The sequence below is a fragment of the Topomyia yanbarensis genome, chromosome 3 (genome assembly GCF_030247195.1).
Source record: "Topomyia yanbarensis strain Yona2022 chromosome 3, ASM3024719v1, whole genome shotgun sequence".
In the NCBI taxonomy this organism is placed as follows: domain Eukaryota; kingdom Metazoa; phylum Arthropoda; class Insecta; order Diptera; family Culicidae; genus Topomyia; species Topomyia yanbarensis.
The window spans coordinates 364,582,095-364,606,852 of NC_080672.1; the positions used below are offsets into that span (position 1 = coordinate 364,582,095).

A 24,758-nucleotide genomic window follows, 5' to 3' on the forward strand; every position below is an offset into this window, starting at 1 on the left:
CGAGCCATAAAATGATATCGTACATTGCAATGATTTGTTTCAATTTACTGTAGAACTGATGATAGTTAAAAAAAGTATGATCCAAACTATGCGCCTAATTATAAGTGTAATCACAACAGAAGTCTTTCAATTTAAGAACGGCAAATATCACCAACGCCCAAATGGATCAAACGGCAAGCGCGCTGGAGCAATGTAAACCCCCAAATCTTCTAAAAGCAAAAGTTCGAACCTGGAATGTACGCCGTACTGAAAAAAATCGAACTGCACATGTGACAGATAGACCATGAAAGAAAGAGTGAAACAAAAAACTTTTTCCTCCCTGTTTTTGTTTTGTTTTTTTTTTACAACCTGTGGGTTCTACCCACTACAAATTGTTTTGACATATCTCCATAGGCGCGGTGGTAAAAGTAGGAGTAGGCAGTATATCAGCTGAATATAGTGCTTAAAGTGGCCTTTAACAGCACTATAGTACGATATTGAACCTATAAGCTCTGTTACCTTTGTTCTACAAGCGATTACAAAACCGAATTGATGCCATTCTCACGGCTTAGCGGTTACTTGGGACATAAGAAGATCTTTATTATTGATTTGTTGTAAATATTTCATAGGCACACGGCACACATGGTGTCAAATAAATGAATTATATAAAATAAAAAATTGTTTAACGTTACCATGGTAGTGCAGCACGGCTAAATTTTCTACTTTGTCGAAGACTTCTGCTGATTTCGTTTTTAGTTCAGAGTTGCTCTATGTTCGCTCGGAACTGTCACTTTTGTATGGATATTGTAAACATTAGAGCGAACCTAGGGCGACTCGATTCAAGAAACCGAAAACAGCATTCGTTTCGCCAGAATACATACTGAGATCACTATAAGTTCTGTTCCTCGAACGTAGCTTCGTAGCCTACTGTGTGACATGAAGACCAGATGTTTCCTTACAATGTTTCCGACGGACTTACTACACAGGAACTATAGAAAAAAACAAACATTTTCCTTGTTGACTCAATAATCATCAGTCAACAATCACTCATTCTAATGTGTCCCCTCTCATCGCGGACGCCCAACTGGAATCGGCTTGAACTTGGACATGTACTTGGAACAAAAACAATTCCAGAAAAGCGGAACTATCCCTGCCCCCGTTGTTGACACAAAACTTCCCCCTGCGAGCATTACATTTCAGCTACCCGCGCCGCGACAAACCAAGCACGCAAAGATCACTGCACTCATTAATGGCCGCGCTCGCTTGTTCTGATCCCGGTCTGACTTTTGTATATCATATTCCATATCGAACATGTCTGGTTTAGCCAGAAACAACTTAAAACACTCGTAAAACCGCGTGTGCTTGTGAAACGCTGCCTGCCGACCGGCGGGTGACATATTTCAGTTAACAAGTTCATAAAAATTAAGCTATTATTCATCACTCTAGTTCCTCTGTTCGTTTCGTTCCGTTCCGTGCAATATGAGTGATACCATTTCTTCTTGTTTTCCTAGATTGTTCCATTTTTTTTAAAGCGAAAGAGAGTGTAAAAATCATAACCCGTCTGTTGCCGCCAAGGTCTGGATTATGAAAAAGCCATTAAACCACAATGGAACTATGTGGAACTTGTTTACAACCCCGAAAAGACGACGTAAACATATGGCCCAAGGCCAAGTGTGCGGTGTTCGTACTCCGTTCTGCGGGACAAATTCCTGAGAAAAATTGATACTTCACACGCAGCTTGTAGCAGTTCTGGTTTAAGGTTTCATTGCTTTCGAGAAAGAGCAAAGACCTGCCCGACTTACGAATCTGCTACGCATTTAAAATTCAGCTAATCTCCGGAGTCTCGCGGAGGTATCAAGCGAGAAGCGTCGCTTCATTTTTGAAGGGAATTAGCTTCCGATAGAGACATCAACACTCGCGACGCGTCTAGTCAAACGTCATTCGACCTGACACTGATGAACCTATTCCGTCGCCTACGGCAGCTAAGCGAACCAAATTTCCATATTCCCATGGCGCGCAATAGATTCGAAGTAACTGTCATTCATCTCTAACGCTTACAGGCCAGACGATTGGCCATGTCATCACCAAATGCGGCCAATTCTTCTGGCGCACTTCCTTAACCGTCAAGTGACTTCTGGTAGACCACAGCGACCAAACGTAACGAATGAAAAGAAAAAAAGAACAAAAAAACTACACAAGCAACCAGCAGTTGACATTTGCCGAGATAAAACGGATCACAATCGAACGAAGAAGAAATTCGATTACATCGGCGCGTCATTCAATCAAGTTTTTCCTTCGGTTGATCCCTGTAGAAAAAAACACGCGCACGGCGGGATGGAAAGAGAGCAGACACAAATTAAAATTCAATTCCTTTTGCGGTTTGAGGACGCACACAGATGCTCTCCGTGCGTTGTCCGTCCCGCGTAACGTGGGATCCGACTGCGGGACCCCAAAAGTTGACCAGTTTTCAGCAGTTGATAAACCACGCGAATCAGCAAATTAATTCACAACAGGGGTAGCTTTCTGACCAAGTGACAATCACATAAACCACCATCAGGTATCCGACAAGCAGGCCATGGATTCTGTCTGTCGCCACACTCGGCCGAGAGCTTCCCATCAGACGAAGAGCAACCCAACGCGTCGCTGTCTCTCGCTATCATCACGATCTTGTCATTAAATAATCATTTGTCCGGTAAATTCCAACCGTTGGTTCTCACCTTCTGTACTCCCGAGACGGCTGACAGGCGGTGTGTGGCAAGCAGCAGATCGAACGGCAAATTTGCAGAAGCTGCAACTTTTTATGTGACATTACACAGTGTGACTTTGATGGGACGGACTGCAGCTACTGTTGTTTGTTAACGGTGTTCCGTATGGCTCTCCTGGCTTGGCGGTTGGTCACGTTTTGCCGATGAAGAGCAAAAAAAAAAACCACTGCAAGAAGGTATTGCACATTCCGCACTTGTTTCAATGGTATAGGAGGACGCCGCGTGAGAGAGAGAGAGCGACTGTCCACGTATATGCGACCGGATGCTTAGATATGCTGACGCCTCCTGGAACCGCTTGTTTGTTGGAAAAATTGCTTCGGTTTGTGACGTTTGGAAGAGAGAGAGAGTTACGTAGAAAAGGTAGACTTCTAGGTAGGTTCTAAATTCTGAATCATGAAGAGTCTATTACTCGGAACATATGCTAACTGATTTTGTTTTTAAACCCGCCATTTTATGTGAGATTTTTAGTGGTATCCAATCGGGAAAACAGATCAAAATGGTGAGTTAAGCGTAAGAAATTATGTGAAAAAATTCCCCTACAGACAGGATTCGAACCTGCAACCCTAGGGACTCTGGTCCAATGTACAAACACTTATGCTAACCCTGGGATATATGCATAGCTGTCTTCATATGACGAAGGTTCCGTGTATTCCAATCACAGGATGAATCGAATACACAACGTAGGTCCTAGCCACCACACGAAACCTTGTTTCTCTGATGATCTGTTCGTTAATCCGTCGACGGACCGGTGCCAATAATCGCGTTTTTCAGCTTTCATCAAGTTTTTCATTTGCATGTGTAGCGTTGCGTATATTGGGAAAAATTCCGGGCGCTCCGACGTTCAAAAGTCCCTTTCGTGTATAATTCTAAGCAATCTGTGCCCACTACGAAGTAGGAGTCTGTTCTGTCGGGTACTCGTTTCGTCTGACCTTTAATCGTAATGCAAATGCATTGTGTAAAACCGGCGGGGGAAATGTAGGGACACTTGGGGATTTTGATGTCCCATGTGGAAATTACTACTAGTTACCGAGACCAGGAACCACTTACTTCGGTTTTGTAACAGCACCTTCTCTCTCTCAAGCCTTTACGGGGAAGCTTAGGAGAGAAAACTGATTTCCTTTTTCGGAAATTTATGGGCACATTAGAAGATGTTCCCAGACTCTCGCTCTTTAGTGTACAAGGAAACGTAGAAATTAGTCGTTGTTGGTGGCATAGCGCTCTTTTGCATTCCTTATCGGAGTGTTCCTTAAAAGAATGCTTCATTTTGTACCCACATAATTTATATGGGGGATATGTCGAGAGATCATACGGAGTCTCTCCATAGTAGGAGAACTTTTCATGAATCTCTCCGCATATTTAACAGTGTTTCTACAATAAGTCGCTGTAGACCCAATTGTTTGCAACGACGACAGTTCATGCCTTGCGGAACAAAAAGGCGACTAGGTAGACTAGCCCCGTCCAAAAGTTCAAAGTTTAGAAGAGCAGATTCGGCTCGAAATGAGGCTGATGGAAAATAAGTTTTTCATATACTCCTTGATTTTCCATGAACGCAATTGTTTGCGAACCAGAATTTTCCCTGATCAAAGCAAAGGGTTCTTGAAGGATCGAACCCCATACTCCGCAATTAAGGCCCCTGTTGGAGACTACACCATAAATCTCTACTTCCCGAGCGGGTACATAGACACGATTTAGTTAGTTTAGTTTAGTATTTAGTTAAATCTCGCATATATCGATGATGTTAAATGGTTCTCTTTGCCCTCATTCAAGTTTGTTATGAATATATACCAAATTCGTTACTGATAATTTTTGCATGTATCAGGCAACTAGAAGCTGGAAAAATGGATTCTGAGATGATTATGACTTTCATTGGTTTAGTTTTCGATAAAAGTACACTGAAAAAAAAAAGTTTTTTTCAAATAACTTTTTTTCCATGAAAGTGCCCAACTTGAATTTTTGACGGTAGGTAGGGAACATAATTACCTACCTTGCAACAATATTTTATCCAAATCAAAGATGTAGTTTTTTTTGTAAATCGACTTTAAATTTTTAAAATTAATTTTTTTCAGTGTAGAAGTCGATGAAGATTTTTTTCAATATTTTTATTCAAAAATTTTACTAATTTTGTGAAACTCACTCCTACAACATTTTTTGTAGGATTTGTCATTTTTAGATTATAGCCATTTGAAAAAAAAAAATGGTAAAAAAAGTTTGGCCCTTTTCAAAAGACAGTCTAGATCATTTTTGGAAAAACAAAGTACGCAAAGTGGCTTTTTGTGACATGTACAGAAAGATTCCGGCTGGATGTTGTTGGCTCGAATCAAAACTTGTCGAAAGTAAACAAAGTTCATTTCATATCGTCAACCTGGCGCCCAGGTGGTGAAATCAACGGGGTGCTGGAGCGTTGCCAAAAAAATTTTATTTCCAGATTAAATTTTACTAAACTTCCCAGTTTAACTCAGCCGGAATGCTGGCTGGATCTAATTCGTATTCCGGCTCCGGTGACACAACCGATTCAAGTTAGAATGTTTAAGGGGTACTATTTCGATGCGGCTTAGCCGCATAACAGAGGCCCGGGCGAGGTGGCCACCGACCCGCCGTCGGAAGCAAGCGAACCTGTGATCCACTCGTTTGCCCGGCTTACTCAAACATAGGGGCTATCCCTAGTTTAAGTCCGACTGAGCGGTAGCGAAGTCGGACAGCACGCGCAAAAGCGATGTGGCGTAGCCACATTGGGTGCTGGACACAAAATAAAATTGGCAACGCTAGCAAAAGGTAAACACAAATGAACACTCCGGATGAACCTATCGTCAATTGACATTTCGACGAGTTTTGATTCGAGCCAATAATATGGGCCCAAGATTCCTTAAAATCTGAGAGGGCGCTGCCAACATTTGTTCGAGTTGGCGCAAAATTCGTTTTGGCAGAAATTCCGATGTGTTCAAGAGATTTAGATCCTTTGGCACAAAATTGACCTCCCTAGCCTTGTGACGCTCTAGAACATTTTTCGAATAATGGCACGAGGTTAAATTCGGCCCGAAAAGCGTAGAGCGATCGTGGGATCTCAGAAGTACGGAACTGTACGCTTTTGGAGTCATTTTTTATGTATACTATTGACCGTTCCGGTTATCACGAACGGGGTGCTTTCCACACGAGCAAATTGCTTGCCAAATCATGATTTTTTCTAGCATACTAAGACGTCTTCTGTTTTTTCCGTTTCCTCAGGAATATCGATCTTATGACGAGCTGTAAAGAAAAGGAAGATTCCACATAAGTCTCGTCATCCATGACGGGCTGGTACGGTTTCATCAACAGTTGTGTGTAGAGCTACCACGCACGTGATTTCCCCCTAGTTTTCTGTCGGTTATCACGATTTGGCACCCATTGAAAGTTGCACGTGGATAGTCTTGCACGTTTTTTTGCATCTTGCACAAAATATTTGATTAAAGGTCGATTTTGCACCACATTTCTCACTGAACTATTGGGATTTCTCTTGAAAGCTTAGGCGACCCGATTGAGATCCTTCTTACTGTAAGGAGATCCATTTTGACCACTTTTTCCTTCGTATCCACATTCGTTATGACCTAAACATAGGATACTCTCGGTAGCCGGCTACCCAGAGTTTAAAAAGAACCAAAAACTAAACAAACAATTTCTTTTTCGAGCGATCGTGTTTTCGAAAACTAACTAAACTACTACCTAATAAACTATGCTTTACAGGTCACATCGCTTGCTTGGAGCGAATCCTAGACCCTATTCCCTTCCAAACCACCAACTCCGCGACACCTATGGAAGAGTCTGATGAATCGTCGTCCTTCCCTTAAGTCAGTGTGCATTCGCAAAAATCATCTTCACAACGCAATGCAACGCAACGCAACAACGGAAATAACTCGCGTGTAAGTACCCACGAAAGCGGTTGAGATCGACGGCGTTATCACCGAGCCGGTATTCGGCTTGCGCGAATCTGCTGAAGCATGGGATTGTCTGTTACTTCAGCTTGTGAAGACTGTAAACGATTGTATTCAACGCCAGTCACAGCTAATGGAATAAAGACCTTTAGTCAACTCACACTTACGTCGGGTGACCTTCCCTGGATCTGCTTTACCTAACTGTCTGCTCGTTCACAAGGTTAATCTATCTGTTTGCCATTTTGTGTCACGAATTCTACCCGTATTAATGGAAATAAGTGGTCCACACATCCGCCAGACAGTTGGCACCCTGTGTGCGGTGAAATTTGGTGTAAGAGTTTTAGAAAATCAAGTGAAAATGTGTTAATAAAATTAAACTGATGAACGTCTATTTTTAAAACTACCGAACTTACAACAGTGTTACTCTGAACATTAACGTGGGTTGTACAAGGTTCTTGAATGGGTTTCTAGTCACGTTTTGTTTCTTAATAAACATTTCTCTTCGCTAACAGAAGGCCGAAACTGGCATCACATGAAAACCAAATGATGTTGTGTTGGCTCCTTGTAAAGTAATCCATTTTTGATGATTTTTGTTCATTCTGAGCGTGGGCCCGCTAGATCCCGAGACCACTGGCCTTAGCCCAGTGTGTCCATTCTTAAAGAAAGGTTGTTCCGAGAACACAGGAGGCTCTTTGCCGATTTTTTTTAGCCGTTCACAAACTCGGTGTTTGGTGGATCACTGAACGGTACTGCAGACTGACGAACACCAGTGGAACTTCCCAACAGAAAATGGTTAGGAGTCAGGGCTTCTACTTCAGCATCATCTAGGGGTAGGGAGGTAAGTGGCCGGCTGTTCACTATACCCTCGGCTTCCACGGCTAGCATCACCAGCCCTTCGTCGGCCAGTTTCCGGTCGTTGTTGTAGGCTGCTTCCATCGCCGACTTTATGGATCGCACCATCCTCTCCCACGCGCCTCCCATATGAGGTGCAGTTGGTGGGATAAAAACCCTCTTGGTAGATGCGTTTGTGAACGTTGCTGCTAATTCTCCATGTACGTTCTCGAGTTCTTTCCGCATCAGTCGTCCGGCACCTTGGAAGTTGGTACCATTGTCGGAGTAGATTTCCACCGGCGCTCTTCGGCGACAGATGAAGCGACGGATGCATTTGATGCAGGACGGTGTGGAAAGACTGTGCAACTTCCGCATGGACGGCACGGGTGGTTAGACAGGTGAACAGACAGATCCAGCGTTTAACCGAGCTTTTTCCTACTTTCACCAGCAACAGCCCGAAAAAAATCAATACCGGTGTAGTGTGAATGGTCGAGTAAACGAGGACAAGCGAGCCAAAGGCAGCGGCGACATTCGCGGAACCTTCGGAGTCGTCTTCTTCACTTTGCACCACTGACAGACGGTCGCAACTTGCTTCACCACTCTCCTTAGTTGGAAGATGCTGTAGAATTGCCGAATCTCGTTCACTACCGCTTCAGAATTACCATGACGAAAGGTACAATGGAAATCATCTACAACCAGCGTCGTCACCGGATGTTTTCTTGGGAGAATCACCGGGAACCTGGCATCGAATGATGTATGCGGTGCAGCTCCAATTCTTCCGCCGGCGCGTAGCACGCCACACTCATCGACTGTCGGTGTCAACTGATACAAGCTGCTCGATTTAGATAATTCTGCTTGTCCTCTCGAAACTGCAATCATCTCATCCGGGTACTCCTGTCATTGCGCAATCCACACAATCGTGTTCTTCGCCTTCTTCAGTTCCTCTTGACTAAGATGCAGCAATTCCGGCGTCTCTCCTCAACATCTACGCCTTCAATTGTCCACGAAACGGTGTACGTATGCAACTGCACCTAGCAATTGTCGCCATTTAGAGAATCTAGAAAAATCTATCACAACCTCCGGAATAGCTGACCGGTGGATCAGAAAGCAGGGTCTCAGTTCCTCTTCAGGTACCTTTGAAGGTTTTGGTTGCTTCGGCCAATACTCCTCGGCCAGCCGAAGAAATTGGGGACCCTGAAACCACTCGTTGGTTGCTTCCGAGCACGGATTCTTACCCCACTTTGTTGCTGCATCTGCAGGGTTTAGCTTACTGGGGACCCAGTGCCATTCTGAGAGGTCTGTCGCTGTCAATATCTCCCCTACTCGGCATGTTACGTACTGCGTGTACCGACGATGATCGGCGCGTAACCAGGCCAACACTGTGGCGGAATCACTCCACAGAAAACGCTGCTTTACCTTCACGCTGTGATTCTCCTGAACAAACGACATTAAACGGCTGCCTAGAACTGCTGCTTGTAGCTCCATGCGAGGAATCGAGAGTGGCTTCAGCGTTGCAACCTTCGTTTTGGCCGCGACTGTCGAGCACTCTGCTTTGCCCTCCACGTTGATCACTCTGAAGTACGCTACGGCAGAGAAAGCGACTTCACTTGCATCGACAAAAATTTGACACATTCGCTTCGTTGAAGTAGCACCGTGGGATCCGCAGGCCTCTGATTTTGGGGAACAGACCGGTCCACCTGACCCAACGATCGAATATTTCTTCTGTTACTTGTTCGTCCCACTGCAATCCAGCTCGCCATACATCCTGAAGGAGAATCTTCCCATGAACGCGAGACACACTCAGCAAACCCAGTGGATCGAATACGCCCGTTAGGTGTTTTAACATCTGACGTTTGGTTGGCCGCTTACCGTTATCTATCACCAGTTGTATCTCTTTTTTAATGTTCATCGAGAACAGCAACTCGTGCTCTGTAGTCTGCCAGAGCATGCCCAACACGCGATCGCCTCTGTCCGCTGCGTTCAAGCTTAGGCTTTTGCTAGGATTAGCGGACGCTTCCTTCGGTCCACGAAGAACTTCAGCACTGTTGGACACCCAGGTCCTAAGATGAAATTCTCCTTTCTGGTGTATCGTTGCAATTTCCCGGGACACTCTCTCGGCTTCTTCGTCATTCTCGAAGCTATCGAGATAATCATCCACATAGTGGCTTTACAGAATTTCCTCTACTGCTCGTGGGAAAAGGTTTATTTTTAACGTACTGCGCTGATGCCGGTGAACACGTGAATCCAAATGTTGCCACATCCATAATGTATGTTTCCACCGGTTTTGATGGGTCATTCCGGAATAAGAAACGTTGAGAATGAATGAATGAATGGTCCGGCGCGCGGATCAACAGCTGGTGGACGTGGAACATTTCTCGTATATCTGCGGACACTCCTACTTTATATTGCCGGAATCGCGACAAAACTGCTGGAAGCGCTGTAAGTTGATCTGGTCCTTTAAGCAGCATAGAGTTCAGAAATATTACATCCACCTTTGCTGCTGCGTCCCATATCAGTCGAACTTTTCCTGGCTTCCGGGGATTAGTCACTGCTCCTAGCGGCAGATACCACGCGCGTTTTGGGTCTGCTCGTTCTAATTCTGCCTTCGTAGCACAATGCGCATATCCTTTCTGCTGGTACTCCGTTATCTGGTTCTTCAGATTTGCAGCCAGCTCTTGATCTCTCATCATCTTGCGCTCCAGACACTCAAATCTCCTGAATGCCATATTGTAGCTATGCGGAAGTTCGATGTCGTTGAACCGCCACAGTAGACCTGTTTCGAACTGGTCACCTACTCGTCTCGGCGACTGCTCCATGATGTTCCATCTTCCATTGAAAAATATTCCTTCACTGCAATATGTAAGTCCTGGTCGCTGGCGCACTCACAGGTGTGGAAATTCGGTGCATGCGTGCCCTCCTTACCACTGCCGCTGAATATGCACCATCCTAGTCTGGTTTTCACTGCAATAGGCTCGTTCTTCTTGCCTTCCTTCACTTGCAGCGGGACAGTGAGGTTCACGTTGTTAACGCCTATCAACAGACGGGGAACAGCATTCGCGTAACTGACAATCGGTAAACCTTGAAGGTAACGATAACGTTGCGCCAGTTCACCGTTCCTTCACAGTACGGATATCATCAATAGTGCATTGTTTTGCGCGGCTAGCTCCTCTGATCGTAATTCGAACTTGTTTCGAATTCGATTCGACACGGGTGACGTTCCCTGTCCACTTCAGGCACAGAGGTGTTGTCCTGCCGTCAATTCCCAGTTGCTCTACCAGGTTGTTTTCGATCAGCGATAGATCCGAGCCATCATCTAGAAAAGCGAAAGTTTAGATGGTAGCTCGCGGCCCTGAGATGACGACTGGTATAATACGGAATAGAAGAGCCTGCTTGCTTTGCCGATGCGTGTGATTCTGTGCTGTAGACGATCCTTGGGTAGGACGACTATTGGAACTAACTCGATCAGAATGCAATAGCGGATGATGACGATACTGACATCCTTCGATCACACACCGTGTTGCATTTCTACAGCTTCTCTTTCCATCCGCATTAAGGCAGCTCCGACACAGCCCGCTATTTTGCGCAAATTTCCACCGGTTATCTACGGTATACGCTTTAAACGCAGAGCACGCTGATACTCGGTGCCCTGGTTTCTTGCAGCACGCACACACCCGTTCGTTCCGTTGCTTCGCTTGTGTGAGTATTCACAGCATCCTTCTATCTAGGTTTCTGCTGACAGCCACCGTCCTTGCCAACGTACATTGTTACTCGGCTAACGGCCGTGTGGACCATGAGCATGAAATCCCCGAACACTTTAAGGTTGACCACCGCAAGCTGCTGTATATGATCCGCCCCAAGGAGCTTTTATTCTCAGGTGATACGATCCTCGAAATCGCCGATCAGCCATGTTGGTTCTAGAAACGACAGCTAACAACATTGTTTACTACACCCCCATGCATGTTTGCTTGGATTTCAGTAAGTAAACAAAGTTGTTTGCCGTCATTTTTCTACTCCGCAGCTTTCTGCACGCTTACCTCACTCCTCACCTAGTTACTGCCAAAGACGAATCACCTTATAACTCTAAGCACCTTGATCCGCCCATTGCATCTTAGCGTGCGCAGGCAGTGCTCTTGTCCAGCGGCTTTCAGGTGATCGCAGAGACCACGCACAGCTACACCGAAGTCGATGATTGTCTCCAATTTATCCGCTTTCGGCGCCGGAACACTGCGCGCTTTCTGTAGTAGAGCACTGATTAACAAGTCAGGTCGTCCATACAACAAACGAAGGGTATCGATTACATGCGGCACTGATTCAGGAAGCAACAATCTACTTTTGACAGATTCATACGCGGATCCTTTTAGGCAACGTTGAAGGCGCGCGAGATTTTCGGCGCTATTATATCCACATGCTAACGAGCCATTCATGAAGGTGCTAATGAATATTGGCCAGTCAGCTGGGTCTCCTGAAAACGTAGGTAGATCGCGGGGCATCACTTGACGCGCGGATAATTGCGAGGGGGAGGGAGTAAATTGATCAATAACCGGCAGTCACAGCGGACGGGGAACTGTTCCGATAGATAGCACCGGGTTTATTAGCGACGGGCCAGAAATCGGCGTACCCGCGGTCCGGGGGAACGAATCCATGAATAATTGGATTTGCCGGTGGCTGTAAGCCAACATTCATTCCAGACAACGGAACGGGTTTTGTTTCGATTGGAAGCACATTCGCTCCCAACGACGGAATCGTGGCCGGTGATGCCATCGTTCCAAATTGTTTGATAATTTGTTGGACACGCATTGTTGCTTTCTAAGGCCACGTTGCCACGAATGACTTAAAGATGTGCTTACTAACTTAAACATGCAACCAGTCGCAACATTTTAGTCGCTCCCTATGGCTCCTTCTCAACTAATTCATCGCACTGTATGAAATTGTAACTACAATGTAAACTACTGTAACTACAACTACAGAGAGTGACTAAAGTGCTAAGGCTGGTTGCCACATCATCTGAACATAGCATAAGGGCTAAAATCAGAGGGAAAATTAAAAGATACTTTCTGAATGATACATATGACATCATCACGTTAGTTTGTACTATTGCTATCGTGTACTTCTCTTCATATTTTCAAAGTTTGTAATTCACGAAAGTCTATTCAATGCAGGGTTGAATGAACTCATCTCAGTAAACCTGATTTTAGCCCGGTTTTTCTTTTCCTTAACACGTTTTAATTGTTTATAGCACTGATTAAGTTTTGATCGAGAGAAACAGTTATTGTTTTAAATATTTTTATATAGCGACGTTCTGATCGGTTCCCACTATTACCTGTGTGCCGACGCAATTAGTTTGGGACATAAGTCATCCCTGTGTTTGGTTTGCTATTGAATGTTTATCTATAGACGAATTTCGCGCTAAATCGTATATATAGTCGGCAGCACCCTCTCAGGTTTAAATGAAACTTTCTGTATATGAGAACTTTGTCACAAAAGGCCACTTTGCATAGTTTGTTTTTTCCAAAAATGATCTAGACTGTCTTTTGAATAAGGTCAAACTTCTTTACCATTTTAATTCAAACGGCTATAGTCTAAAAATGACAAATCCTACAAAAAAAGTGTTGTAGGAGTGATTTGCACAAAATTAGTCACATTTTTGAATAAAAATAAAGAAAAAAATCTTCATCGACTCCTACACTGAAAAAAATCGATTTTAAAAATTTAAAGTCGATTTTCAAAAAAACCCCATCTTGGATTTGGATGAAATTTTGTTCCAAGATAGGTAATTATGTTCCCTACCTACCGTCAAAAATTCAAGTTGGGCACTTTTAAGGAAAAAAGTTATATGAATAAAAAAATTTCCTTGTCCAAACTGAATTTACTTTTTCAGTGTATTTTTATCGAAAACTAAACCAATGAAAGTCATAATCATCTCAGAATCCAATTTCTGAACTGCTAGTTGCCTGATACATGCAAAAAGTAGCAGTAACGAATTTGGTATATATTCATAACAAACTTGAATGAGGGCAAAGAATCCATTGAATATCATTTTTTAAAAATTTTTTTTATTTATTTTTATTTTTATAATATCCTGTCTATGTACCCGCCTGGGAAGTAAAGATTGATGGTGTAGAGGCCTTAATTGCGAAAGTTTCAAGAACCCCTTGCTTCGGTCAGTGAAAATTCTGGTTCGCCTTCCTTTAAATTTCCGAAAAAGGAAAATCAGTTTCCTCTGCAAAGCTTCCTCGTAAAGGCCTGAGAGTGTCCTTTGAAGGGTGCTGTTATAAAATCAAAGTAAGTGGTTCCTGGTCTTGGTAATCCTAGAAACTCGCAGGAATTTCTACATAGTACTTCAAAAACCCCAAGTGTCCCTATGTTTCAGTCCCTACGTTTTTCCCCAGGTTTTACACAATGCATTTGCTCTACGATTAAAGGTCAGACGAAACGAGTACCCGACGCGAACAACCGTGAACAGTCTCCTACTTTGTGGTGGGCAGAGATTGCTTAGAATTATACGCGAAAGGGACTTTTGAACGGCGGATTGTCCGAACTTGTCCCGCGACGCTACAAATGCAAATGAAAAACTTGATGAAAGCTGAAAAACGCGATTATTGGCACCGGTCCGTCGACGGATTAACGGACAGATCATCAGAGAAACAAGGTTCTGTGTGGTGGCTAGGGCCCACGTTGTGTATTCGATTCATCCTGTGATTGGAATACACGTAACGTTCGTCATATGATGACAGCTATGCATCGCTTTTATGTTAAGTATTATGACAGTGCAACCATAAAAGAGGCTGTGCTGCCAAGATTCTCCCCACAAAATTGATGGTTTTATATTTACCTATCAACGACCATGCCCACATCGTTACAGTTACAGGAGGCTCTCTATTTGATGGAGCATGAAGTATATGTAATTATAGCAGATTACCTTAGTTTAGTTGGAATTCTTTCGCCGTGCTCCACTCCGGGTAATGAGAAGGTGGACACTTAGATTAGAATGATAATGAGAACGTGGACATTTAGGCATTAGAAGATGAAATTTATGAAAGATCGCGTAGCTTCAACGAGTTTTTAAATATTTCTTCTCAGAGGGCCCTCGAAAAACGGCAAATTTCGTGGAGCGATGGAAGTTCAGGAATCCCAAAGGTATCAACAAACCTTGGTCCAAGAGAATGGATGAGGGTCATGACTTCATTCGGGTGATATCTCGGGTCATGTACAATCATTATACGTAGAAGGCCCATCTCCGGCGTATTGAGATCGTAGAGAGCGGTCTCTGCACTTGTGGTGGCGGTTATCGCGATATTAAACATGTTGTTTGGTCGTGTGCTAAGTATTCTAGTACCAGATCTCCGTTTAACGAATCCCTTCGACCTCGTTCCAGTCCTGCCCATACCAAATTCGTCATTGATACTTTTTGCATGTATCAGGCAACTAGCAACTGGGAAATTTGTATTCTGAGATGATTATGACTTTCATTAGTTCAGTTTTCGATAAAAATACGCTGAAAAAAAATTCAGTTTGAACAAGGAAAAGTTTTTTTTCAAATAACTTTTTTTTCTTAAAAGTGCCCAACTTGAATTTTTGACGGTAGGTAGAGAACATAATTACATGGAACAAAATTTCATCCAAATCCAAGATGGTTTTTTTTTAAATCGACTTTAAATTTTTTAAAGCGATTTTTTTCAGTGTAGGAATCGATGAAGAATTTTTTCAATACTTTTGTTCAAAAATTGGACTAATTTTGTGAAAATCACTCCTACAACATTTTTTTTGTACGATTTGTCATTTTTAGGCTATAGCCATTTGAAAAAAATTGTTAAAAAAAGTTTGACCCTTTTCAAAAGACAGTCTAGATTATTTTTGGAAAAACAAAGTATGCAAAGTGGCTTTTTGTGACAAAGTTCTCATGTACAGAAAGTTTCGATAAAATCTGAGAGTGTGCTGCCAACATTTCTTCGAGTTGGCGCGAAATTCGTCTATAAAAGAACGAACATCGACTTAGTAACTATTTTGGATATGGGTGATGCATGAATTATTTCGAGCGAAGCGATTTGTAATTTCCTAGTAAGCGAATGTGGTAGAGCGTCATAGTATACAGGAAAGTAAGGAGCCATGGTATACATATGAGAGGAGCAGGGAAACTACATTAAGCGAGAAACCAAGTAAAGCGAGAATACCGAGAGTAAATATAAGCAATCTACTCGGTTTTTACTGCCATTCCCGCTTTGAATTGATTTCCGAAGCGCACCGGATCTCGAAATAAAGGAAGGTGCCGTTTGAAAGTAAATCTTCTTCTATAACTTCATTCTTCATGAGTTCATTCAAGTCGTCATGTAGCAGAACTCAGTGCGACTAGTCAGCTTGAACACGAAAAGACGCGACCGAGCAATTGGGTTCTTCAAAACGACGACACGAATGAACTCATGATGAATGAAATTTATGTTTGACAATTCTCGATGGTTTGTTTACTTCATCAATTGCGTGAGTTGGACTGCAAATAATTATAATCTGTTCCATTCGAACTCACGTAACTCCCTAAGACAAGACGTGACAATCGGCTTCTAATCTAATCCTTCGACGTTCTTCTTTTCGCACATTTTACCCCTGTCGAAATCTTTCGAACAGTGTTGCTATTTTTATTAATGGAAATGGACTCTTCTTAAGTTAGTTTATGACTGCAACATTTTGTATTTTGTATTTACCATGTTGGTGAAGGCACCGTTTTTCCATGTCATTAGTGGCTAGAATGGTTCGATGAAATAAATTTTTTTTAGATTATAGATTGATTGCTTTCTCACTATTGTAAAAGTCAATCAACCACATACACGGTAAAAGCAAATACAGGGTGTTTGGTTCATGAGTAAGAATCACTCGAGTGGTGATTTACTGTCATATTTGGAGCAAAAAATCGTTCTACACATACCATCAAATCTCAACCGTTACAGAGTTTTTGAACTTTTTGTGTAGAAAACTTGTTTATCTTAAAACACCTCTAACTCAAAAAATATACCTTGTATTTTAAATCTTTTAGTGCCATTAGAAAGGTGAGAAAATTTTCTATTGAATAATTTTCTCATATCTTTCAGATAATTAGTTTTAATTACCTTTTAGTTGTAAAGTAAACTTTTAGTGTTTTTGATGAGGTTTTTGTTAATTTTCTCAAAATAATGATTTATGATTATAGCAATATCTATTATCCAAAAGTTGGGTTTGAGGACGATTCATAATTTGTTCTTCAACATAATATTCCTATCTCTTCTAGTTTCCTTGTAATTTGACTTCTAAACTTTCCTGACTTGCAAGTTCTTAAAAGACTCTAATCTAAAAAATATGCTTTATATCGCTATTATCAGGGATTCATTGGAAAGCTGGGAAAATTTCCTTTCGATGTATGTACTGATATCTTTTAGTTAAGTGTACTACATGACTTTTTACTAGTAAAATAACTCAAAATTTGCGCTTTTTTGGTGATTTTTGTAATTATTCTAATTATTAATCAACTAAATTTATCGTCACTATTGTTCATTTGGTGCCCCTTAATATTCTCTACAACTTATTATTTGACACTTTATCCCTATCGCTTTTCATTTGGCTGCAATTTAATAGTTAACACAGCATGGCCTTATCACAAATGCAGTGGGTTCGAAATCGTTGTTTTTGCATATGAAACGAGAAGATAAAAATTATTTTGCTTCGAAACTAAAAAAGATAATTGAATGGAGTCAAAGGAAGAATTGTAGAACTTGCTGAGATACATTAATTCCATGATAAAAATGGCAAAGTTTATTATTTACTATTTTAAGAAATAACGAAAATGCTAATAATAACACTAACTTTAAACTAATTAACTTCTAAAAGAATACTAAATTCACTTAACTGAAAGGTATTAATACATTTTTCTCTGCAAAATTTTCCTGGCTTTCGAATAAAAATAAGAAAAGGTACAATAAGTGCCATACTTTTCCAATAAGAGCTAGTATTAGTGAATATGAGATAAAAATATCCAAGTTCAATAACCCAAACACATATAGCAAATATAAATATGTTAACCCTATATCGTTGCACTGGGGTACAAATGTACCCCACGCCTTCTTTGGAGCCGTGTGAAGGTAAGAATTCGGCATTTATCGACCTGGGACTCTAACCATAATTCAATTTAGAGTTCCTAGTAAGAGTAGGAAAAGGTGGTATAGCCAGTTTGCTTATAGCCTTCATGGAAGCGGGTGTTAAAGTTGGCGTGGGGTATATTTGTACCCCAGTGTACGGTTGCCGTTAGCGTTTCGTCATGTTTTGTGCTGTCAGTGGAAAACTGACTCGTGATAATACCAGTTTTAATACTGGTTGTTTTACTACGTTAGTAATAATTAGTATTATAAAATCGTTTTTAATCATTTATTCAATTAATTTAATTTAATTTTGAAGTAGAAAAAAAATCGTTCTGATTTTTGTTGATTTTTATTGTTGTATTTTTTGTACTTTATAGTTTTTCAAAACAATACCTCGCAAGTAAAATTTGCGCACAGTAACTGCTGTAACAGTAACGTTGCGTGTTACCAATGTATTAATGACCAGAAATATTTTTTTCATTTCAAATTTCACCCCATTTCGTGGTATTTTCCAATCCCGATTTTTAAACTTTCACTCTTCCAAATAATTGCACTTTTTCAAAAATATCGAAATTCCATTTTAAACCGTTTCTAGACCATTCTTACAACTTTTGGAAACATTTGTTTTTTTTTTTAAATCGGTTGAAAATTCCCAAAGTTATAGTAATTTTTGTGAAAAAAGTCAAAACCGCGATTTTTTCACTTGGTTCAAACCAATTTGTTAGTCATTGATTCAATAAATTCCGTACTTTCACTTACACAGCTGTTTTCGTAATTAAAAAACGAAGAACATTACGTACTACACATTTCTTTTGTTTGCATTTTTACCTGCGATCAAAGCGTGGGGTACATTTATACCCCAGTGCAACGTTCTAGGGTGGAAAACGCAAGTGCAACGTTCTAGGGTTAATACGGAATGCTCTCTGATGATTTTTCAAGGACTCGTTTTAAGCTACCTGGAAATATTTGTATTTGGTAAACGTATGGTAAATACTTGTTCTACTTTACCGCACAATTTCTTTTCAATTTGATCATGTCTCGACAAACATATAATTAGGGCTCAAAAGCCAACTGTCAAAATTCACTTTGGGGGTAAACAAACACACTTTCGTCTAGTTTTGCTTCCAACTCGATATGGGAAGAAAAAGTTGACCAGTCTAGTAGTCATTGCAAAATTCAGCGATTTCTCCCTTTTCAAATAAATCCCGTCTAGACTCTGAAGTCTCAGGCATTAGCCCAATTTGCCGTCGTTTACAAACGGTACTGTCCCACACCTACGGCAAACAACTATCACCCAGATCTGCAAAGCAGCCGCCACTAATTAATCCGTCACATACGCTCTCGGCTAATTACGCGAAATTTACCCGCGAGGCAAATTCAGAATGAAGAAAAAACAGACAGAACCCTCCAAACAACGCCAACGATTTGAATCTTTCCCCCGTTCCAAACAAGGACAGTTTCCATAAATACCACGCCGCGGCTGTTGAGCGACTGACCATCATAATTGTCCCCTCACCCCCCAGTCCCTCGGTGTTCGGATGCGGCGATCCACTCCGATCAACGCAACAACTGTCCGTACCAACATGCCACTGACATTGACCGGTTATTCCCGCGCTCTGTCTGATAACACCATCAGAACCTGCGCACAGAAATGAGACACCGGTAGAAAAACAAAAAAAAACGAGCAGCGGCAACCGCAAGCGACAGGTTTTCCCTTTTGTGAAACGCGTCGCCAAAGCGGCCATATTTGGACCGAACCGGGTTACCCGCCGCGGTCAGCCCGGTTCCACTTGATGTTACCGTAACTTGTGCTGTTTGATAGGTGTGTGTGCGTGTGTGTTTTTTTGTTTACGAACCGGGGAACTTATGTTGATAACAGCTGCCGCTATCGTAACTAGCAGCCGCCGTACCGGTCGGAGCTAATCGAACTATAGGCACCATTGTCAATGATGATGATGATGTCCAATAGTCTTTCCATCTGCTGTTTTACGATCGCGCATTGACAGATCCAGATCTGCACTGTCACCGTTAAGACGGGACGCGATCTGTTGGCAAAGATCCGAACAGTCCCCGAAGGCTATCCGCCGCTGCGGTCTCCTCTTATAAGGAAGGTTTTAATGAGAATAATTAAGCTGATTAAGTTTTTATTGATCTCTGTCTGTGTGTGTATGTGTGTATGTGATGATGTGAGTCGCGATCCGTGGATGCAAAGATTTTAATTGAATTTTCTTTTCTTCGCTTTCTTTTCAGACGTGGTTTTTCACCGACACCAACGATCAGCACTATCAGAAGTTGACGAGTAAGTATCGATGGGGTTTTCTATTTTGTTCTCTTAATCGTACATATTACTGGCGGTTTTAAAGGCTTCCGAAGTCCCACGGTTTTTGTCGGCTAATGGAAGATGACTATTTTACCGAGAAGAAATTAACTGTCGATGAAGATGCTAACTGCGGATGAGTCTATTGCTTTCTGACCTAGATGCGCTGAAGAAAGCGTTCGTGGGTTCGATATGTCTTCTATTGACAACCTCAAGCTTTGTGGTAAGGTGTAGTAACTTTAGGATCATCTCCAATTTTTTTTTATTCGGCCGATGAACATTTTCAATATGATCTAAGCTTCTGCTATGGAGCCGATTGGGTCATTAAATGAAGAAAGAGGTTCTTCCTGCATTACATACAACGTTAGAGTTCCATTTTCTAGATAAAACAATATATAGTTCCAAATTTAGAGGTAAGCGTTTTAACTTTTGCGTCCCAAATCCCCATTTCAATGAACACTTTTTACCGGTTTTTAAGCCCATCTTGCGACATGTCAAACTTATTGATTTTACAAAACACGTGCACTGGAGGACATTCTTCGACGAATCCAAGGCGGCGGTCATTCAAAGATTAGCTAAATGCCGGAGCGAGCTGTCAGGGCTGTCAAAAGTAAATCTGCATCAGATTTTTTTCTAAAAAAATATTTTTAAACAAGCCCGTACTCCGAAAATTCTCAAGGGAAGTGTTTCGATTTTTTTACGTTCCTTACAAAAGAAACATTTAGAAACCGTCAAACTTTGAAGATTTTTACCGAGGCCTGTGTGCCAATCGACTTTGCTTAACAAATTGAATAAATACCTGTTATCGAGAAGGAATCTTCGCAACAGCTCGTGGTAGTGTCGGATTGGTTTGTAGTAGTTAAGTCTACCGACTAAACCGAAGCCTCTTGTATTTCGCAATCCTCATCCATCCAGGGCAAATGTTAGGTACTACTTCAGTAGGGATTGTGCCCTTGTTCTTTTTGTTTCGCGTTAATCGTTCATGTTTTTTTCGGGGTTGCTTGCTGTCCAATCTTTGCGATATATCTGACCTGCTCAGGTTTGCTTCAAATATCGTCACCTGTTGAGACACAAACCGATCCGGATGTGTCGACCGTAATGATTTACATCTCTTTACAATCACCTTCGTAGGGTTGCTTACCCTTCTTGTCGTTTCTCGTTCCTATGTATCTGCTAGCTTGTTGCTGAGAGTTCCACGGCAGCGGTATTTCTCCTGATATCGTGGGTCATTTAGCTGTCAGCCACTCTGAAGAGAGATTATCGGCGGTGACATTTCTCCAGACTACGATATCCCGGTTTTCTTCGACCTCGTGTTTTTTTCCTGCTCCCGCTGACCGAGTTTGTTATGTTACTAGTCTACTCACAACTGTTGTTAATAGCGAAACTTGTCGATACGAACCGATCCAGAGAAGCTGACCAATTTTATTTGCATCCCTTTCCAGCCTCTTCCAGCAAGGTTTCTTTCTTGGTTTCTTCAACGACTTGTTTGTAATTTTATAATTTAAGATTTATTTTATTTATATAAGACGCTGCTTGAGGCTGAAGAGTACCTCCGTCAATAATGAGGAATGATGGAATAAGGCTGGTTAAACGTCACCACTACAATGTCGACGATTCATTCAATAATTCAATATACCAATAAAATTCAACTTGTTAATAGATGACGGCTATGTGATTTACAAAAGTTACATTGATTCGTACAATGTTGTTTTCAATTTCTTAGTGTTCCTGATATGAAGCAGCTGGAAAAAGTCAATTACCAGCTTTACAAAAAAGCCACATTAAACTACATTTACAGATGAATATTATTGAAATCAATCGATATTATGTCGAATCTAAGTGCGCGATTCGAGGTTCACTCATTTTAGATATTCGTATTTTTCGTTGCAGGAATAGAACGATTCTTTAAAATAGTGTCTCTTCACGCACAAATTGTAGGTGAGGTAGATTTTTATATTCTGACAGAAGTTTTGCGCTTTCTTGTGTAGTGATCGGTTCTGAGAGGCGAAGATAGCAAACAAGTACATTATAGGTAAAACATATTAATATTTTCATATTCAACGAATTAGTATCTCAAGGATGGCGCTGGTAGTTAAGCGGCAAGTTTAGAGTTTCGATGGTAGAGTCGCCTCTCTGGTGTCAGTGAAACGGACCGAAGAAAAAAAAAATAATGACAATAATTAACCTTTTCACCTTTCGAAAATACAAATGTTCAATACCTTCATTGTTACGTAAACAAATAAACATAGTGACACATCGAAATTACTCGAACTTATTAATATAAGCAACACAATTCATTTCAATAATTAACTACCACAACTTTAGGAGTTCATTCATAATCAGCCTTAAAGATAAACTTACAGAAATGCAACAATCTACCAATGAAGCTCATCAAAGACGAAAAGCAATTGCTATATCACTTAGACTGCAATATTATACAAACTCAAATATAAATGAATAAAAATGTAAGTTAAAAAAAATTAATTTCAATTCCAGTCATGTAAAACAGTCGAAATAGGAAACACATCGAATGCACGCTGCCGTGAGGCACAAATCCTCGACTACCTACAGGATACGTTCCATTTGAGCCACTATATTCTGATTGCTGATGCTGACGGCCTGAAATATTTTTGATAAGGCCGAGTGTCGTACAAAAATAAGACTATTGGTACTGTACCAGACTACGACGGCATTGTGGAAAATGCCTAATCTGGCCGTGAAAGTATCGTGAGACCTCAAGAAGTCCGGGAGTCATTTTTAGAGGTTTTCATGTAGATTTGTCCATTCACAATCCCTGATGTGAAGAAATGAAAATTTGCCACATGTGCAGATCGCTTGCCAAACAAGGATTGTGTACCGAACTTCGACATCTTCTTCGTCCATTTCCTGTACAGCTTCCTTGTGTAAGTTTTGCCACCTTGCTGGTTGCCGCTCCTGCTTGGAGCCTTTCGAACTTTCTAGACGTGTTAGAGAAAACATTTCATTGTTTTTGCTCAAAATTAATTGAAACTTCAATCGAAATGTTGGATTGACGTTTGAATTGGTCCAATGCCATCCTGGTCATGCAGTGCCTCGTTTTCTACCGTTTCATTGTCTGATCCTCTTAAAACGTGGGTTAAGGTTCTATGTGCGAATGCGACCAACTGATCCATTATTACCCACACGCTATAGAGTTATAAAACATTGAGTGCTGCTATGTTTTGGAACATAGCCTTCAGAATGATTCTATATTCATCCTAAGTTGGGGGCCCCCAAACGCCCGGGGCCCCTGGCCCTGGCTCAGGCCCAGTGTGCCCATGCGTAAAGACGGTATGGTTTCCTTGCGCACGGGACTGTTTTTAAATGTTTTAATTTATTCTATTTCTTTCAAAGCTCAAATATTTCCTCAAGAGAAAATAGATTCGATCCAATACATTTATTTTCGATTAAATTTAGTTCTTCAATGAGTTTGAGTTAAGAAAAATATGCTCTCTAGATTAATGATCGGGAACCATTATTTCACTTTAATGAAGAATTGTGAATGTGCTTAAGGCACAATGAAGAACTGAACTCTGAAGATTTTCCACATTCAACAATCTGTTTCTCCATTTTGTACAGATCAGAAGTCAAAAATGCACAATAAACAATAAAAAAAATACTACTAGCAAAGTCCCGTTGCCACCAACTGCGAGCGAAAATAGTTGATCAATGTGAAAATGAAACTTGTGCTTACAGAAGTGTCATACATACAATTACATCATACAAGAAATGCAGAACTGATAAGGTTCAATTCTTTAGTCGAGACAGCAAGCTTCGTAGCGAAGAACAACATGTAATATCACGACGAATTCTAGGTCGACCATACTTCCCATAACATATTCTGGTCTTTAGCTGACTGTCCTGGCGTCCTGGGACGTCGAGGAAAACCCTTGATTTGTCCTGGTTTTTCTCCTCTACGTCTATTTTCCCCCCTTAAGTCTTCGCTTAATTCACTCTGGTTCAGATTACAGTAACGGCCGACTACAACCATAACTGCAACATAACTCCGTCCACTCTCAAGCATAGTACGAGAAACAAAGCTTAATAACGGGTGTTCAATAAAAAATGAAAATGATTTCAATATCTTTCTGTAATTACAGTAAAGAGCTTAATTTTTTTCTCTCCATGAGAATTTATATCTGGACTCCCTAGAAATGGGCGGCATTTTTCTTTTCGCTCAAGTCCTGTATGTTCAATTAAAGATGTCGTAGAAACAGCAAGAACTCCGCGAGCGTGTTGTACGGTTTTACGAAACGCGTGGTCATCGTGGAAAAAAGTTTATGGTAGACCACTTACAAGACAAAAACGTGCCCGTGAGTACAGTTTACCGGATCCTTGCATCCCTGAGCGTGGAGCGGAAGGCCGGTAGCGGCCGTCCGACGAAGATAATGACGAAGAAGAAATAGAAGGAAGCGTCGAAAAAGCTGTTCGACAAGGACGGCCAAAAAAATTACTGCTCCTATACCTTGATTCACTGAACCCTCAAGATGGAGGACATCATCTGTCAGAAGGAGACTCGGTCCCCCGAGTACGCAGACGAGCAGATAGCGATCGTGAAATCGCAGTGCCGGTAGATAACGAAGAGCTACCGCGGGACGTTGTTAGTGCTGGACGACGAAAGTTACTTTCCGCTCTCGAAGACCCACATTTCAGAAAATGACAGCTACTATTTCAGCGATAAGTCGGCCACACCTCCGGAAGTTAAGCATAAATTTGAAAAAAGGTTATGCTGTACATTGCCATATCGGACAGAGGGATTTCAAAGCCGTGGTTCAAACCGAGCGGTCTGGCCATCAATCAACAAGTGTACCAGGAGGAGTGTCTTGAGAAAATTCTTCTGCCG

General features: G+C 41.6%; 1 protein-coding gene across 1 annotated transcript in view; it reads left to right on the forward strand.

The window, feature by feature from the left end:
* Nucleotides 1–24,758, forward strand: part of LOC131694082 (fringe glycosyltransferase) — a 452,643-nt gene that overhangs the window by 157,583 nt on the left and 270,302 nt on the right. The window contains exon 3 of the mRNA XM_058982458.1: nt 19,831–19,879. Within this exon, the coding sequence (XP_058838441.1) occupies nt 19,831–19,879 (49 nt within the window). The remainder of the gene's footprint in view (nt 1–19,830; nt 19,880–24,758) is intronic.